Source organism: Salmo salar, chromosome ssa14 (assembly GCF_905237065.1).
Source record: "Salmo salar chromosome ssa14, Ssal_v3.1, whole genome shotgun sequence".
Classification (NCBI taxonomy): domain Eukaryota; kingdom Metazoa; phylum Chordata; class Actinopteri; order Salmoniformes; family Salmonidae; genus Salmo; species Salmo salar.
This window is the reverse complement of record NC_059455.1, coordinates 26,815,554-26,833,976: the sequence shown is the minus strand read 5'-3', so window position 1 is coordinate 26,833,976 and position 18,423 is coordinate 26,815,554. Positions and strand designations below refer to the sequence as shown.

The window sequence follows — 18,423 nt, the reverse complement described above, 5'->3', positions numbered from 1 at the left end:
AGGTATTGTCAATCAGTATTGCTTCCTAAGTGGACAGTTTGATTTCACAGAAGTGTGATTGACTTGGAGTTACATTGTGTTGTTTAAGTGTTCCCTTTATTTTTTTGAGCAGTGTATAATTACTCACTCAGTCTGGATATCTCAGAAGAGAATTTTGGCCCAGTCGGCCCTGCTATGACTTTGGCAACATGCTGATGTCTAGTGTTTTGTGTAAAAGACAGTCAAAGGACAATACAGGGAAATGGTGTCTGCAGAGAAGTTAAACAGCAGGCTAAAGGGCTTTTCCCTCATCAAATGGACCATGATAATTAACCTCACCAGCAGAAATGCACTCACACTTCAAAGTGTGTCTTTTTCTAACGCAACATTGGAATGTTCTCTATCATTCTTCTCCAATAAAATCTTAGTGATTCATTGTCTGACATTTTTCAGTGTCAAAGTTAAGTTAATGCAATCAGCTCAACATTTGGTTCTGATGAGCAGTGATAATGTGTAGGATCGTGCAACCTTGTACTTCAGTAGTCCTCATCAGTATGTGGTGCGTTGGTTTCATTCAGAGTGATACATAATTGATTCAGCGTTGCTCTTTGATCAACGCTTGTCACCGGTCTCTTTGAAACTCTCCTTTGAGCAGTAAGACAAACTTTTTTCATCACTGTCCCAGAATTGTCCCGAAGTGCAATTTCAACCATTTCAAACTGAAGATGAACCATCCTAAATGCTAAAATACTTTGTTTATTTTTATGTTTTGATATGCCAACATGGGTTTACTGTAGGACCTACAGTTGAAGTCAGAAGTTTACATACACTTAGGTTGGAGTCATTAAAACTCGTTTTTCAACCACTCCACAAATGTATTGTTAACAAACTATAGTTTTGGCAAGTCGGTTAGGACATCTACTTTGTGCATGACACAAGTCATTTTTCAAAAAATTGTTTATAGACAGATTATTTCACTTATAATTCACTGTATCACAATTCCAGTGGGTCAGAAGTGTACATACACTAAGTTGACTGTGCCTTTAAACAGCTTGGGAAATTCCAGAAAATTATGTCATGGCTTTAGAAGCTTCTGATAGGCTAATTGACATAAATTGAGTCAATTGGAAGTGTACCTGTGGATGTATTTCAAGGCCTACCTTCAAACTCAGTGCCTCTTTATTTGACATCATGGGAAATTCAAAAGATATCAGCCAAGACCTCTGAAAAAAATTGTAGACCTCCACAAGTCTGGTTCATCCTTGGGAACAATTTCCAAACGCCTGAAGGTACCGCGTTCATCTGTACAAACAATAGTACGCAAGTATAAACACCATGGGACCACGCAGCCATCATTCCGCTCAGGAAGGAGACGCGTTCTTTGGTGTGAGAAGTGCAAATCAATCCCAGAACAACAGAAAGGACCTTGTGAAGATGCAGGAGGAAACAGGAACAAAAGTATCTATATCCATAGTAAATCGAGTTCTATATCGACATAACCTGAAGGGCCGTTCAGCAAGGAAGAAGCCACTGCTCCAAAACAACCATAAAAAAGCCAGACTACGGTTTGCAACTGCACATGGGGAAATAGATCATACTTTTTGGAGAAATGTCCTCTGGTCTGATGAAACAAAAATAGAACTGTTTGGCCATAATGACCATCGTTATGTTTGGAGGAAAAAGGGGGAGGCTTGCAAGCCGAAGAACACCATCCCAACCGTTAAGCACGGGGGTGGCAGCATCATGTTGTGGGGGTGCTTTGCTGCAGGAGGGACTGGTGCACTTAACAAAATAGATGGCATCATGAGGGAGGAAAATTATGTGGATATATTGAAGCAACATCTCAAGACATCAGTCAGGAAGTTAAAGCTTGGTCGCAAATTGGTCTTCCAAATGGACAATGACCCCAAGCATACTTCCAAAGTTGTGGCAAAATGGCTTAAGGACAACAAAGTCAAGGTATTGGAGTGGCCATCACAAAGCCCTGACCTCAATCCTATAGAAATGTGTGGGCAGAACTGAAAAAGCGTGTGCGAGCAAGGAGGCCTACAAACCTGATTCAGTTACACCAGCTCTGTCAGGAGGAATGGGCCAAAAATCAAGGCAATGCTACCAAATACTAATTGAGTGTATGTAAACTTCTGATCTACTGGAAATGTGATGAAAGAAATAAAATCTGAAATAAATCATTCTCTCAACTATTATTCTGACATTTCGCATTCTTAGAATGAAGTGGTGATCCTAACTGACCTAAGACAGGGGATTTTTACTAGGATTAAATGTCAGGAATTGTGAAAAACTGAGTTTATATGTATTTGGCTGAGGTGTATGTAAACTTCCGACTTCAACTGTAGGTCATTCACAGTGATTTAAAACGCTAGTAATAGTAGGCCTACTACAGAAATGGATAAATGAGCCAGAAATTCACATAAAATAATTTGCCTCTAAAAAGGCCAACATTGGAATAATATTCAAATTTATTTTACGCGAATGTACAGGTAACTGACAAAATAATGGAAACACTTGAGGTTTACAAAGTATATTGAAAGCAGGTGCTTCCACACAGGTGTGTTTCCTGAGTTAATTAAGCAATTTAACATCCCATCATGCTTAGGGTCATGTAGAAAAATGCCCAGTTGCCCATTATTTTCGCTACCATGGCTAGAAGAAGAGATCTCAGTGACTTTGAAAGAGAGGTTTCAAAGGAGCATAGGGAGTTTAAAGTGTGTGTGTGTCTCACAGTCAACAGATCTCAACCCAATTTAACAATTATGGGAGATTCTGGAGCGGAGCCAGAGTCGACGTTTTCCACCACCATCAACAAAACACCAAATTATGGAATTTATTGTGGAAGAATGGTGTCGTGTCACATTCCTCCAGTAGAATGGAGTTCCAGACACTTGTAGACTCTATGACAAGTTCTGTTCTGGCAGCTCTTGGTGGCCCAATGCCCTATTTGTCACGCCCTGATCTGTTTCACCTGTCCTTGTGATTGCCTCCACCCCCTCCAGGTGTCGCTGATTTTCCCAAGTGTATTTATCCCTGTTTTTCCTGTCTCTCTGTGCCAGTTCATCTTACATTTTTCCAAGTCAACCAGCGTTTTTCCCGTTCTCCTGTTTTTTGCATGCTCCTTTTTCTAGTCCTCCTGGATTTGACTCTTGCCTGTTTCTGGACTTTGTACCCGCTTACCTGACCATTCTGCCTGTCTTGACCACGAGCCTGTCTGCCACTCTGTACTTCCTGGACTCTGATCTGGTTTTTACCTTTTTGCCTGTCCACGACCATTCTCTTGCCTACCCCTTTGGATGAATAAACATTGTATGACTCCAACCATCTGCCTCCTGTGTCTGCATCTGGGTCTCGCCTTGTGCCTTGATACTATTAAGATACTTTATGTTCAACTGTCCATTATTTGATTTACATAAATAATTAGCATACATCTCAGTGTAGCTTAGGTGATGTGTCCACACCGATTTTGACATGAGGGAGGCGCCAGAAAATGTAGCCAAACTTTAATGAGACTTTTAATTACATAAATATAGGACAATCTCCAGTCATGTTTGACAAATATAATGTAGGATAATTAACATTAACGTCTAAAGGCTTGATTCTGTTGGCGTAGGCCTACTCGAGGAACGGTTCATTCAGATCAAATACAAGAGCGGAGAGAGAAGCCAGTATCTGTTTTGCACCAAGTATCACCCAGCTTGCAATCTGAGCGGAGGCAATCAGCATTTTGAAACTATTAAACCGTAAACTTCATTATTTAAAACTTTTAGGTTTTATGCCATGTTATGAGGCATGTCTTACCTTGATTCAAGTAGCCTAGCCAATATCAGACCATAGACATTTTTAGGGAATTATTTGATAAACACTTCCTTTGCCATTGAAACCAGCTTTCTTTCATTGTCCAGCAGCCAGACACAATCTTAGTCATATTAGCAACCCATGCTAGTTGTTGGATCTTTAGATCTCCCCTCTTTCAACATATTGCATGGATATTTTCATCTGTCACGTGAAACCGCTCGCATGTGTGGTGCACTTTTTAGAACATTGTGTTCCTGCTACTTGCATTTAAAAAAATATTCACACATAGCTCACTGCTAGTTTATCGTCATTTTAAGCTAAACATTCTGATCTGTTGCATCAGCCTCATTGCTTTTTAAATGTTTTTGATGTACAGTGGTTATATGAATTTTGGATCTATTGTCACAGAACTGTCCCAGAGTCTGTTTTGAAGCGTCCCAGACATATTTTGTCCTCAGGACAACGGGACAACGTTAATTTCGAGCCCTGCCTTTAAGACACAGAAACAGGAAGGAGACTGAGTTACTTTGCCTTCACTCTGTCTGTGGTCTTATAGGGACACTGTGTACTGTACTGTACTCTGCTCTGCTCTCATTTGTTTTCATTGATTGATTAATTAAAGCAATTTAATGAATGGCTTTTGTTAAAGATGTCAGGCCTTAGGCAGTTTGGACTCGTAGAATTTTTTAAATGTATTTAGCAAGGCAAGTCCATTCGGAACACATTTTTATTTACAATGACAGCCTACCGGGGAACAATGGGTTAACTGCCTTGTTCAGGGGCAGAACGACAGATTTCTTTTACCTTGTCAGCTCAGGGATTCAATCTAGCAACCTTTCGGTTACTGGCCCAACGCTCAAACCACTAGGCTATCTGCCGCCGAGGATACTCATACACTTTCCATTATTCCTAATGCATCCATTCTGATAGTTTTGAGAGCGGAACTGTCATGACTGAGCAAATATTTGGACTAGAGCAGGAAAAGGTTTTCAAAACAGAATACAAAAGCAAACGAACTTGAAGTTAATTTAATAGAAAAACACACTACCACAAAATCCAAATAAATGTCCATTATGTCTAGCATATGAAATCCTTCCAGTATCAGTAGCATCAACACTTTACTGCTATTGCTGTGGTGAATAGTAAGTAAGGGAGATGAGATGGCTATTCAATCAACCTTTATTTGAAGGGTAAAAACATCGGAGAGAGCAGCAAGGACCTTTTCTCTGCACTTCTCTTGGTTGAGGGCTTTATCCGAACAGGACACAGTGAGACTGAGGAATCGACTCTGGTCTAGAGGACAACACTACCAGTGTCACACTACTGAGCAGAGCTGAGTGGAACCAAGCCAAGCTGTATTGTTCTTGCCTTTTTATGCATCCACCATAGGAACCAAATACCTGAGCCAGCACAATATGGTTTGGGTCGGCACAATAATGTGAAAATGGTCTACCACTTGGTCCCTCCCACTCGGCAGACACTGGTTGAATCAACATTGTTTCCACGTCATATTAATGAAAATACGTTAAACCAACCTGGAATAGACGTTGAATTGACGTCTGTGCCCAGTGGGATCACACTGTATGTACCCACACCTTACAGCTACTGTATATGCTGCAGAGGTAACAGGATGCCAGTAAGGCCTGCTCCAATTGATATCTGTTCCCAGTCTGGTGAGGAAGGCTGGCCCCTCATGGCCCCACTATGGCCAGAGGTTAGAATGCCTGATCCAGCACTATAAGTACTGTTTGAAACAGCTGGATGCGTATTCCACAATGTAATGCTCTCTCTTCTGTGCTGTTTATTATTTCCAGACAATGTACTGCTGTATCGAACACGAGAAGGGGACGTGGTCAAACTCAACATCGAAACACAGGAGAGGGTCATTTTGGTGGAGAACAGGAAGTTTGTGAGTATTAGCTAATTTTATTCCCGAACATGTATAAGTAGGTGATATGGTATTGAAAAATGTATGATGATCATTTGTAATAAATATGACTCAAACATCCTTCTTTGTTATCCAGGAAATGTTCAAAGCCACCAAGTACCACATATCTCCAGACCTGGAACATGTGTTGTTGGCCTACAACGTGGCCCCAGTAAGTAGAAAGGACCACACTTCTTCTTTTGTCTCAGATGCAGAGTTTATGGGTTGTTTCTGCCATTTGAGGTTGAATGCTGGATGCTGAAGTAGTGTTTGTCTCTGCAGGTCTACCAGCACTCCTACATGGCCTTCTACATCATCTGTAGTCTCATCACCCCGTAAGTCTGTCTCTTTCTTTCTTTCTTTCTTTCTTTCTTTCTTTCTTTCTTTCTTTCTTTCTTTCTTTCTTTCTTTCTTTCTTTCTTTCTTTCTTTCTTTCTTTCTTTCTTTCTTTCTTTCTTTCTTTCTTTCTTTCTTTCTTTCTTTCTTTCTCCGGCAAATGTTTTTTTTTGCAACCTAATAGAGACATTGTAATAATCAGTATTTAATCAGTCCTGTGTGGCTCAGTTGGTAGCTCTTGCAACTCCAGGCTTGTGGGTTCGATTCCCACAGGGGACCAGTACGGAGGAAGAAAAGTATGAAATGTACAGTTCCAGTCAAAAGTTTTGACACACCTTAGAGTTTTTGTTTATTTTTACTATTTTCAATATTGTAGAATAATAGTTAAGACATCAAAACTATGAAATAACACATGGAATCTTGTAGTAAGCAAAAAAGTGTTAAAAGAATCGAAATATATTTTATATTTTTGATTCTTCAAATTAGCCACCCTTTACTTTGATGACAGCTATGCACACGCTTGGCATTCTCTCAACCAGCTTCACCAGAAATGCTTTTCCAACAGTCTGGAAGGAGTTCCAATATGATGAGCACTTGTTGGCTGCTTTTCCTTCACTCTGCAGTCCACTCATCCCAAACCATCTCAATTGGGTTGAGGTCGGGTGATTGTGGAAGACAGGTCATCTGATGCAGCACTCCATCACTCTCTTTCTTGGTCAAATAGTCCTTACACAGCCTGGAGGTGTGTTGGGTCATTGTCCTGTTGAAAAACAAATGCTAGTCCCACGAAGTGCAAACCAGATGGGATGGCGTATCGCTGCAGAATGCTGTGGTAGCCATGATGGTTAAGTCTGGTTTAATCACAGACAGTGTCACCACCAAAGCACACCATCACACCTCCTCCTCTATGCTTAACGGTGGGAACCACACATGCAGAGATCATCCGTTCACCTACTCTGCATCTCACAAATAGACAGCGGTTGGAACCAAAAATCTCAAATTTGGACTTATTAGTCCAAAGGACAGATTTCCACCGGTCTAATGTCTCTTCTTCTTATTGGTGTCCTTTAGTAGTGGTTTCTTTGCAGCAATTTGAACATGAAGGCCTGATTCACGCAGTCTCCTCTGAACAGTTGATGTTGAACTCTATGAAAAACTTCAACTCTGTGAAGCATTTATTTGGGCTGCAATCTGAGGTGCAGTCATGATAATGAACTTATCCTCTGCAGCAGAGGTAACTCTGGGTCTTTCTTTCCTGTGGCGGTCCTCATGAGAGCCAGATTCATCATAGTGCTTGATAGTTTTTGCGACTGCACTTGAAGAAACGTTCAAAGTTCTTGAAATTTTCCAGATTGTCTGACCTTCATGTATTCAACTAATGATGGACTGTAGTTTATCTATGCTTATTTGAGCTGTTCTTGCCAAATAGGGCTATCTTCTGTATACCCATCCTACCTTGTCACAACATAACTAATTGGCTCAGACGCATTAAGAAGGAAAGAAATTCCACAAATGAACTTTTAACAAGGTACACACACCTGCTAATTGAAATGTATTCCAGGTGACTACCTCATGAAGCTCGTTGAGAGAATGTGAAAAGCTGTCATCAAGGCAAAGGGTGGCTATTTTGAAGAATCTCAAATATAAAATATATTTTGATTTTAACACTTTGTTGGTTACTACATGATTCCATGTGATATTTCATAGTTTTGATGTCTTCACTATTATTCTACAATGTAGAAAATAGTAAAAATAAAGAAAACCCTTGAATGAGTAGGTGTGTCCAAACTTTTGACTGGTACTGTATATAAAGAGGATGAGTAAAGTGATGGTGAATAACCCAGTTCCCAATATTTCCCTGGGTGAGTTACAGTTGAAGTCGGAAGTTTACATACACTTAGGTTGGAGTCATTAAAACTCGTCTTTCAACCACTCCACAAATTTCTTGTTAACAAACTATTGTTTTGGCAAGTCGGTTAGGACATCTACTTTATGCATGACACAAGTAATTTTTCCAACAATTGTTTACAGACAGATGATTTCACTTATAATTCACTGTATCACAATTCCATTGGGTCAGAAGTTTACATACACCAAGTTGACTGTGCCTTTAAACAGCTTGGAAAATTCCAGAAAATGATGTCATGGCTTTAGAAGCTTCTGATAGGCTACTTGACATAATTTGAGTCAATTGGAGGTGTACCTGTGGATGTATTTCAAGGCCTGTCTTCAAACGCAGTGCCTCTTTGCTTGACATCATAGGAAAATCAAAAGAAATCTGCCAAGACCTCAGAAAAAAAATTTGTAGACCTCCACAAGTCTGGTTCATCCTTGGGAGCAATTTACAAACGCCTGAAGGTACCATGTTCATCTGTACAAACAATAGTATGCAAGTATAAACACCATGGGACCACGCAGCCGTCATACCGCTCAGGAAGGAGACATGTTCTGTCTCCTAGAGATGAACGTACTTTGTTGCGGAAAGTGCAAATCAATCCCAGAACAACAGCAAAGGACTTTGTGAAGATGCTGGAGGAAACAGATACAAAAGTATCTATATCCACAGTAAAACGAGTCATAAATCGACATAACCTGAAAGGCCACTCAGCAAGGAAGAAGCCACTGCTCCAAAACCACCATAAAAAAGCCAGACTACGGTTTGCTATTGCACATGGGGACAAAGATTGTACTTTTTGGAGAAATGTCCTCTGGTCTGATGAAACAAAAATAGAACTGTTTGGCCATAATGACCATCGTTATGTTTGGAGGAAAAAGGGGGAGGCTTGCAAGCCGAAGAAGCACGGGGTGGCAGCATCATGTTGTGGGGGTGCTTTGCTGCAGGAGGGACTGGTGCATTTAACAAAATAGATGGCATCATGAGGTGGGAAAATTATGTGGATATATTGAAGCAACATCTCAAGACATCAGTCAGGATGTTATAGCTTGGTCACAAATGGGTCTTCCAAATGGATAATGACCCAAAGCATACTTCCAAAGTTGTGGCAAAATGGCTTAAAGACAACAAAGTCAAGATGCTGGAGTGGTCATCACAAAGCCTTGACTTCAATCCTATAGAAAATGTGTGGGCAGAACTGAAAAAGCATGTGCGAGCAAGGAGGCCTACAAACCTGACTCAATTACACCAGCTCTGTCAGGAGGAATGGGCCAAAATTCAACCAACTTATTGTGGGAAGCTTGTGGAAGGCTACCTGAAATGTTTGACCCAAGTTAAACCGTGTAAAGGCAATGCTACCAAATACTAATTGAGTGTATGTAAACTGTTAGAAGTGGGAATGTGATGAAGAAATAAAATCTGAAATAAATCATTCTCTCTCCTATTATTCTGACATTTGACATTCTTAAAATAAAGTGGTGATCCTAATTGACCTAAGACAGGGAATTTTTACCAGGGCCAAATGTCAGGAATTGTGTAAAACGGAGTTTAAATATATTTGGCTAAGGTGTATGTAAACTTCCGACTTCAGCTGTATCTCTTGTCATGTCCTCACAACGTTAACACAACCTAATGAAACGTTCTGGGAACCTTGTAAAGAACAGACAAAGTGTGTTCTGGGAATGTTCTTGCAACATCAGGTAAATGTTTTTTTCACCCTAAAAGAGACATTGTAGAATCATCCGCACAACTGGACAGTTTTTATTTTTTGGGAACATATATTTTGTGATGTTCCCACCAGACTGTTCCCACACCGTAATGAAACATTCTGGGAACCTTTATAGAACGTCAGTAATTTTTTTCAAACAAACAACCACCAAAGTTTCTGTGGTGGTTGTTACAGATGTTGTGCATAACGTTTTAGTGAATGTTAGAGCCTTCCAATGATATTTAATCTAAAACATTTTTGTTAAATAAATATATTTGATCAACAATGTTCTCCGAATGTTTTTGGGATGTTATCATCCTAATATTCGATTTAAAAAAAGCCTAACTTGAACTTAATTGTTCTGGGAATATTCCTGGTTTGCTGGGTTGTATTGTCACACACTGTCTGGCCTGTTTTTTGTTCCATATGTGTACTTAGTATTACAGTTAAGGAAACTTTTCTAGTGCTAAATTTAGCTTTGGATGATTGATTTTACCATTACAGAAGCAACCTAGATAGCTCACTGGAAGATTCCATGTATTTTTGTGCACAGTCTGAGGCACACACCCTGAAACACATACACACCAACACACACAGACACCATGACAGAGTGTGTTTTATCTCCACAGGGAGACATGGAGTCTGAATCCTCCTGAGGTACGGAACGCCCCGCTGCAGTATGCTGGATGGGGACCTAAGGGCCAACAGCTGGTAAGAGACCCCACACACCTGTCTACACCCTCACTGTCTCACTGGAAAAAAAACACACTTGCACACAAACGCGCGCACACACACACACCTCAATTACCGATATGCTCCAGCCTTGAACTTGAAACAAATGTTGTTCCAGCATTTTGAAGGTATGCCAAAGGGAGAGAGTTGACAGACACCGTGATAAGCCCCTCTATGCTTTCCCTTTCTCCACAGCACCACTTTGGAGACGATGTCAAAACGCTGTTACTATGGTTAAAGCAACAACATTGTTGTTTTTGTGTGAAAGGAGAGAGGTCTTCTAAAAAGAGCAGTGTCTCTCACAGCTACAATATCTTTGTTGTTTTCCCTCATTAATACACACTTCCTCATTCACCTCATAACAAACAGCACTTTAGACAGGACTAATTACAGAACAACAGTAATGGGCTGTATTCCCTTGTGTTTCTCCACTGACTTACCTTTTATTGCAAATCTGTAGGTTTTTTAAATTGCTCTTATCATATAATTTGTCTACATTAGGCTACAGACACATTTAGAGGGAGAAAATATTAATATTTGAAGCTTCTACAATATGAGATTTCTTCATCTGCCAAGTGAGAAAGCAGCTACGTTTGCATATGGTAATATAGTACCTGATTGGTTTCTTTTTGTTTTGATGTTTATCTGTGTGTTTGGTTAATGAAGAGCTAGAGCTGTATGGGTGAACTGTCTGAGCCGATGTGTTTACTCTCACCTGATAATACCAGATAGTTATTCTTCTCCCATTTCTGGACGTAATGATTTTGCATATTTAAACCTGTCACAATTGTCAGATTTGTCCATTATGTCATTACATATATAAAACGTATGTTTCGATCCAGCGGTGCTGATTCCTCTGTCATGTAGAGTAATTGCCCATGGCTTAATGATCACAGCAGGATGTTTCTCTGTCCCCTGGTTCCACAGCACAATCACAATCACACAAACACACACACACACACACACACACACACACACACACACACACACACACACACACACACACACACACACACACACACACACTAGAGCCTCATGTACAAAGGGTATAGAAAATGAAGAGAGTAAATCAATGTTTGAGAGTTTGTCTGAAGTACACAGCTCAGATATAACCGTCTCCCAACGACACAGGGTGAAGCTGAAGGACAGGAGAGGAGAGTGGATTGACAGTGTATTGGTGGTTGTGCCACACACTTCCCCCCCCCAGCAGTAGTCTTCTTAATCCCTACTACTCACTATGGTACCATGGGCACAGTGGGCATACACCAGCAGTCCAACACAGCATCAGCAACTTAACACAGTAATGTCAACCTCCCCACTGACACCCCTGTCTGAACCAGTTGTCAATCACCCAGAATGTGTGTGTGTGTGTGCGCATGGTTGTGTGTATGTGTGTGTGTGCCCCTTCAGTGATTCAGACGGCTACAGTACCTTCATTCGAGGGAGAGGGGTGTTTTGCTTACTACTCTATTTGGAGATGGAGTGGAATATGACCTCTAATGAAATCTGCTTCCTTTTATATCTGCAGTTTTCAATGCTTTAAGGCATGTTTTGTCACTCAGTCCAGATTGGGTTGATGTGTCTATTTGTGTGAGTGGAAATGTCTCCAGGCTGAAGGATGGATGGGTGTTTTTAGTACTGAGTGAATGTCACACTGTGATGAAAATTGCCCAGAAGGAGTGGCAGTCTTTTTTCTTTATCTAGTAATTCATTAAGGGTTATACAGTTTTATTATTATAAGGTAGTAATTATGTTTTATCTACTGTAGTAATTATAAGGCAGCCATAGTGTCAAGCTGAAAAGAACGCATTTGAAAGCCTGGCAAAAAGCAAAATCTCTGAAATGTAATGGTACGATGCTGTATTCACTCCAGCGTCTTGTCCCTTTTTTACCCAGATCTTTATTTTTGAGAACAATATCTACTACAGAGCAACGGTGGAGAGCAGGACCATTCGCCTGGTGTCCACAGGGAAGGAGCGAGTCATCTTCAATGGCTTGAGTGACTGGCTGTATGAGGGTAGGAGAACTACAAATACAGCATCACTACTGCATACAGAACTACAAATACTAGCTGGATAGAGAATGCTTGTTAGTTACACCCCAGTATTGCAGCGGTATTGAAACACAGGGCATGGAATCAGAAAGAAACCCCTCCATCTATTCTGTACAATGTTTCAAACAAGGATAAGGAACAATACAATCATAACAAAGAATAGAGACCATTTTATTTCCATTTTAGTCATTTAGGAGACGCTGTAATCCAGAGCGACTTACAGGAGCAATTAGGGTTAAGTGCCTTACTCAAGGGCACATCGACACATTTTCACCTAGTCAGTTCAGGGATTCAAACCAGTGACCTTTTGGTTTCTGGCCCAAAGCTCTTAATTGCTAGGCTACCTGCCGTTTTTAAGATCCGTTTTTCCCTCTCCTCCAAGACAGCAGGCTATCTATGGGTTGTGTTTGTCAATTATTTCCTTTTAAAGACAAACATCTGGTTGCATTTCACTATCTTTGTCCCCAGAGCTCCCCTAGCTTGTCTCTGTGTTTAGGCAGTATTCATTCATTCATGTCTGCATCGCTGCAATCGCTCTCTGCAGCTGGTTGTCATCTACACTACTGTACCTCCATTTGTAATGTGATATGAAATATTTCCTGCTCAATATTGTATGTGAGCTTTCTATAGATCTATCTACTGTATTCATTTTTTCATTCATTTCTTTAACATTTTCCCCCATTTTGATTTGTTTTGTTGGCTGGCTGATGGTTTTAAAAACTTCCGATGTAACCCCTTATATAACTTCATTACTGGATGGGAGGTGTATTTTTTATAGTGTTTTGACTGAGTTTCATAACAGTAGGCTTAGGTTTAAGGTGAAGGTAGTACCTCCTCTCTCTGCTAGTCGCTGCAGTTCAGCCACAGGGCATTCTTGATCCCAAATCAGTTTTTGAGAGGATTATAAAATCATTATAACACACTTGTATACTCTAAGGTCACTCTATCACTATGTAGGCCCATAGAGTACCACATTATGAGTCATAATACCCATAAAACATAAAGGTCAAACAGGGAAATGGTTCCAATCATTTTTCCACCATTCACCGTGTAAATATCTCGAGGACAAGGTGACTTTTATCATTATATTTGCCTGTATTTACCCCCTAAAAATGAAATGCCAATTAGCTGCTAATGTGGCTATCATAAATAACTACAAATGCCATGATGATCTGGACGAATTCTCTGGATTAACTATCTAATGTTAGCTAAATGTAAAATAAGCAAAAAAAGAATCGTCCCTTTTTCAGGACCTTGTCTTTCAAAGATAATTCATAAAAATCCAAATAACTTCAAAGATCTTCATTGTAAAGGGTTTAAACAATGTTTCCCATGCTTGTTCAATGAACTATAAACAATTAATGAACATGCACCTGTGGAACGGTCATTAAGACACTAACAGCTTACAGACGGTAGGCAATTAAGGTCACAATTATGAACATTTAGGACACTAAAGAGGACTTTCTACTGACTCTGAAAAACACCAGTTACACCAGGAACGCACAATCCCTCCATCAGTGCTCAGACTGTCCGCAATAGGCTGAGAGAGGCTGGACTGAGGGCTTGTAGACCTGTTGTAAGACAGGTCCTCACCAGACATCACCGGCAACAAAATCGCCTATGGGCACAAACCCACCGTCGCTGGACCAGACAGGACTGGCAAAAAGCTTGTGCGAGCAAGGAGGCCTACAAACCTGACTTAGTTACACCAGCTTTGTCAAGAGGAATGGGCCAAAATTAACCCAATTTATTGTGGGAAGCTTATGGAAGGCTACCCGAAACGTTTGACCCAAGTTAAACAATTTAAAGGCAATACTACCGAATACTAATTGAGCGTATGTAAACTTCTGACCCACTGGGAATGTGATGAAAGAAATAAAAGCTGAAATAAATCCTTCTCTCTACTATTATTCTGACATTTCATATTCTTAAATTAAAGTGGTGATCCTAACTGACCTAAAACAGGGAATTTCTACTGGGATTAAATGTTAGGAATTGTGAAAAAAGTTTAAACGTATTTGACTAAGGTGTATGTAAACTTCCGACTTCAACTGTATAGTGGCACGGTTTGCCAACAACACCCGTGCCAATATGTCCTCCAAACACTTCCTTTGGCGTTATCACTTAAGTAGAAACTTCTAGGAGCAACAACGGCTCAGCTGCGAAGTGGTAGGCCACACAAGCTCACAGAACGGGACCGCCGAGTGCTGAAGCGTGCTGCGCGTAAAAATCGTCAGTCCTTGGTTGTAACTCAGTAGTGAGTGTTGCAAACTGCCTCTGGAAACAATGTCAGCACAAGAACTGTTTGTCGGGAGCTTCATGAAATGGCTTTCCGTGGCCGAGCAGCCGCACACAAGCCTAAGATCACCATGCACAATGCCAAGCGTCGGTTGGAGTGGTTTAAAGCTCGCCGCCATTGGACTATGGAGCAGCAGAAACAGTGATGAATCACGTTTCACCATCTGGCAGTCTGACGGACTGCCCCAATGCATAGGGCCAACTGTACAGTTTGGTGCAGGAGGAAAAATGGTCTGGTTCATGGTTCGGGCTAGGCCGCTTAGTTCCAGTGAAGGGAAATCTTAACACTACAGCATACAATGACATTCTAGATGATTCTGTGCTTCCAGCTTTGTGGCAACAGTTTGGGGAAGGCCCTTTCCTGTTTCAGCATGACAATGCAACCGTGCACAAAGCGAGGTCCATACAGAAATGGTTTGTCGATCGGTGTGGAAGACTTGACTGGCCTGCACAGAGCCAACCTCAAACCCATCGAACACCTTTGGGATGAAGGGGAACGCCGACTGCGAGCCAGGCCTAATCACCCAACATCAGTGTCGAACTGCCTGACACTAATGCTCTTGTTGCTGAATGGAAGCAAGTCCCTGCAGCAATGTTCCAACATCTAGTGGAAAGCCTTCCCAGAAGAGTGGAAGCTGTTATAGGCTGGTGTGTGTGTGTGTGTGTGTGTGTGTGTGTGTGTGTGTGTGTGTGTGTGTGTGTGTGTGTGAGTGTGTGTCCCTCTCCCTGTCTTACCAGAGCAGAATGATTGGTGTGAGTGTGGTGTAGTATAGTGATGAGACAGGTTTATCTTCCAGCCATGCAGGACAGGAGTGATTGTCATGCAGAGCAGAGAGAGTGTCAGAGCAGAGAGAGTGTCAGAGCAGAGAGAGTGTCACACAAAACTGTCAGCGCAGGGCATGGATCTCTTTTCAACACCCCAGTGCCGATTTATCACACCAGACGTGTCGCGACAGGAAACGAGAAGCTGTCTGTCTGTCTATGGGGTTATGTATTGGAATAGGAAGTGTGTTATTGAGTGGTGATGTGGAGATATGTGCACTGGATCGGAGCAACACTTACTTTGATGGGCATTAGGCTACTGTGCATAGTAAGCATAATACTGTATTTTCACATTCAGTATATACAGTGCCTACACACACAATGACAGGTATTCGTATAACATTTGAGCTTTTATAATAAACTAATGTCTTTACAGTTTACTTATTAGTTTCTAGGGCACAAAATGTGCTTCAAAAGTAGCTAGAATTCATATAGGCCCAATATAGTCTGTATCTCAATTTTAAAAAATCGTATTTTTTGGTGCTCCACATTTTCATAGTGAAAGAAAACATATAGACATTTTTTTAGTAGTCCATCTGTCTCTCCCTGAGGGCTGTGGCGATCTGGGTCATGGTCCTCATGCTGTCACCATGACCACACTGAGACTGATATAATACAGTAAGTAACCAGACCCACTGAACTCAGAACTCCTTCACCAAAGCTCTGAAATGCCAGGCCAGTTTCAGCAATATTTCCTCCCATTGATTATCAGGGGGTCAGCAGAGAGCACAGCTCTTTCAGGTCACCTATACCCTGCTTCAACTCCTCATACAGATGGTATTTTGCTATGCATCAATAGATTATGTTGGATGTATGCTGTCATAATGTACTGAAGATTGTGTTGAACAATGTCCTTGAGAGCATTCAATCAGTTATTTAATTATCCATATCTCATCCCTAGAGAGGGGAACGACGAGTCAACATGTTTGTCAAATCATCGTACACCGCTCTCCCACACAATCTCTGTATGCTGGTCTTCATCGTCCTTCATAGACCATCCTCATCCTCTGTCAACTGAAGTTGAGTCATATTGTGTTTGTCTCAGGGAAAGGCTGCTTGTTTGTACCATTCCTTTGATAGGAAGCTTTCCTGGAAGCTCTATGCTTCCACCTGGTGGGCTTTTGTGGATTATATTTGACTGGGCATATAACTCCATTCATTTAATTACTTATCTTGTCCTTTTCTTTACCTCTGTTTTCAAATGACCTTTTGACATGCACTCTCCACACCTGATGGATGATAAAGAAATAAATTGACCCAGAACATAAGCTGATATTCTACCTCCCTCTGTATCTCTGTCTGTAACCCTGCAACATATTTCATCAATAGCTATGAGTAATGGACCTCTACTCCAGTGACAGTACAGTAAATGGGTGCCATAAATCAGAGACAGGCCACAACACATCTGCACCACATCTGTGTGGTGGAAATGTCCTTTATCAGCACACACAGCTAATGAAGTGACTTTGGGATATGATGACATACAGTTGAAGTCGGAAATGTACATATATTTTAGCCAAATACATTTAAACTCAGTTTTTCACAATTCCTGACATTTAATCCTAGTAAAAAATCACTGTCTTAGGTCAGTTAGGATCACCACTTTTTTTCTATAGGATTGAAGTCAGGACTTTGTAATGGCCACTCCAATACCTTGACTTTGTTGTCCTTAAGCCATTTTGCTACAACTTTGGAAGTATGCTTGGGGTCATTGTCCATTTGGAAGACCCATTTGCGACCAAGCTTTAACTTCCTGACTGATGTCTTGAGATGTTGCTTCAATATATCCACATACTTTTCCTTCCACATGATGTCATCTATTTTGTGAAGTCCAGTCCCTCCTGCAGCAAAGCACCCCCACAACATGATGCTGCCACCCCCGTACTTCACGGTTGGGATGGTGTTCTTCGGCTTGCAAGCCTCCCCCTTTTTCCTCCAAACATAACATTTCCTTTGATTTTCCCATGATGTCAAGCAGAGGCACTGAGTTTGAAGGTAGGCCTTGAAATACATCCACAGGTACACCTCCAATTGACTCAAATTATGTCAATTAGCCTATCAGTAGCTTCTAAAGCCATGACATCAGTTTCTGGAATTTTCCAAGCTGTTTAAAGGCACAGTCAACTTAGTGTATGTGAACTTCTGACCCAATGGAATTGTGATACAGTGAATTATAAGTGAAATAATCTATCTGTAAACAATTGTTGGAAAAATGACTTGTGTCATGCACAAAGTAGATGTTCTAACCGAAACCATAGTTTGTTTACAAGAAATTTGTGGAGTGGTTGAAAGACGGGTTTTAATGACTCCAACCTAAGTGTATGTGAACTTCCGACTTCAACTGTATATACTGAACAAAAATATAAATGCAACTTGTAAAGTGTTGTTCCCATGTTTCATGAGGTGAAATAAAAGATCCCAGAAATGTTCCATACACACAAAAAGCATATTTCTCTAAAATGTCCTCACCAGGGTCTTGACCTGACTGCAGTTCGACGTCGTAACCTACTTCAGTGGGCAAATGCTCACCATCGATGGCCACTGGCACGCTGGAGAAGTGTGCTCTTCACCGATGAGTCCCGGTTTCAACTGTACCGGGCAGATGGCGTTGTGTTGGCGAGTGGTTTGCTGATGTGAACAGAGTGCACCATGGTGGTGGTGGGGTTATGCTATGGGCAGGCATAAGCTACGGACAACAAACACAATTGCATTTTAGGGGGGGACCAACGATGGCAATTTGAATGCACAGAGATACCGTGATGAGAACCTGAGGCCCAATGCACGGCCCCATGTCGCAAGGATCTGTACACAATTCCTGGAATCTGAAAATGTCCCAGTTCTTCCATGGCCTGCATACTCACCAGACA

At 41.1% G+C, this 18,423-nt stretch overlaps 1 protein-coding gene across 4 annotated transcripts in view; it reads left to right on the top strand.

The window, feature by feature from the left end:
• The window catches only part of LOC106569194 (dipeptidyl aminopeptidase-like protein 6), a 172,908-nt gene that overhangs the window by 133,492 nt on the left and 20,993 nt on the right, over positions 1 to 18,423 (top strand). For all 4 annotated transcript variants that reach the window (XM_014140303.2, XM_014140305.2, XM_014140301.2 and 1 more), the window contains 5 exons: positions 5,601 to 5,695; positions 5,811 to 5,885; positions 5,996 to 6,048; positions 10,281 to 10,362; positions 12,280 to 12,400. In XM_014140303.2, coding sequence (XP_013995778.2) covers positions 5,601 to 5,695; positions 5,811 to 5,885; positions 5,996 to 6,048; positions 10,281 to 10,362; positions 12,280 to 12,400 — 426 coding nt within the window. The remainder of the gene's footprint in view (positions 1 to 5,600; positions 5,696 to 5,810; positions 5,886 to 5,995; positions 6,049 to 10,280; positions 10,363 to 12,279; positions 12,401 to 18,423) is intronic.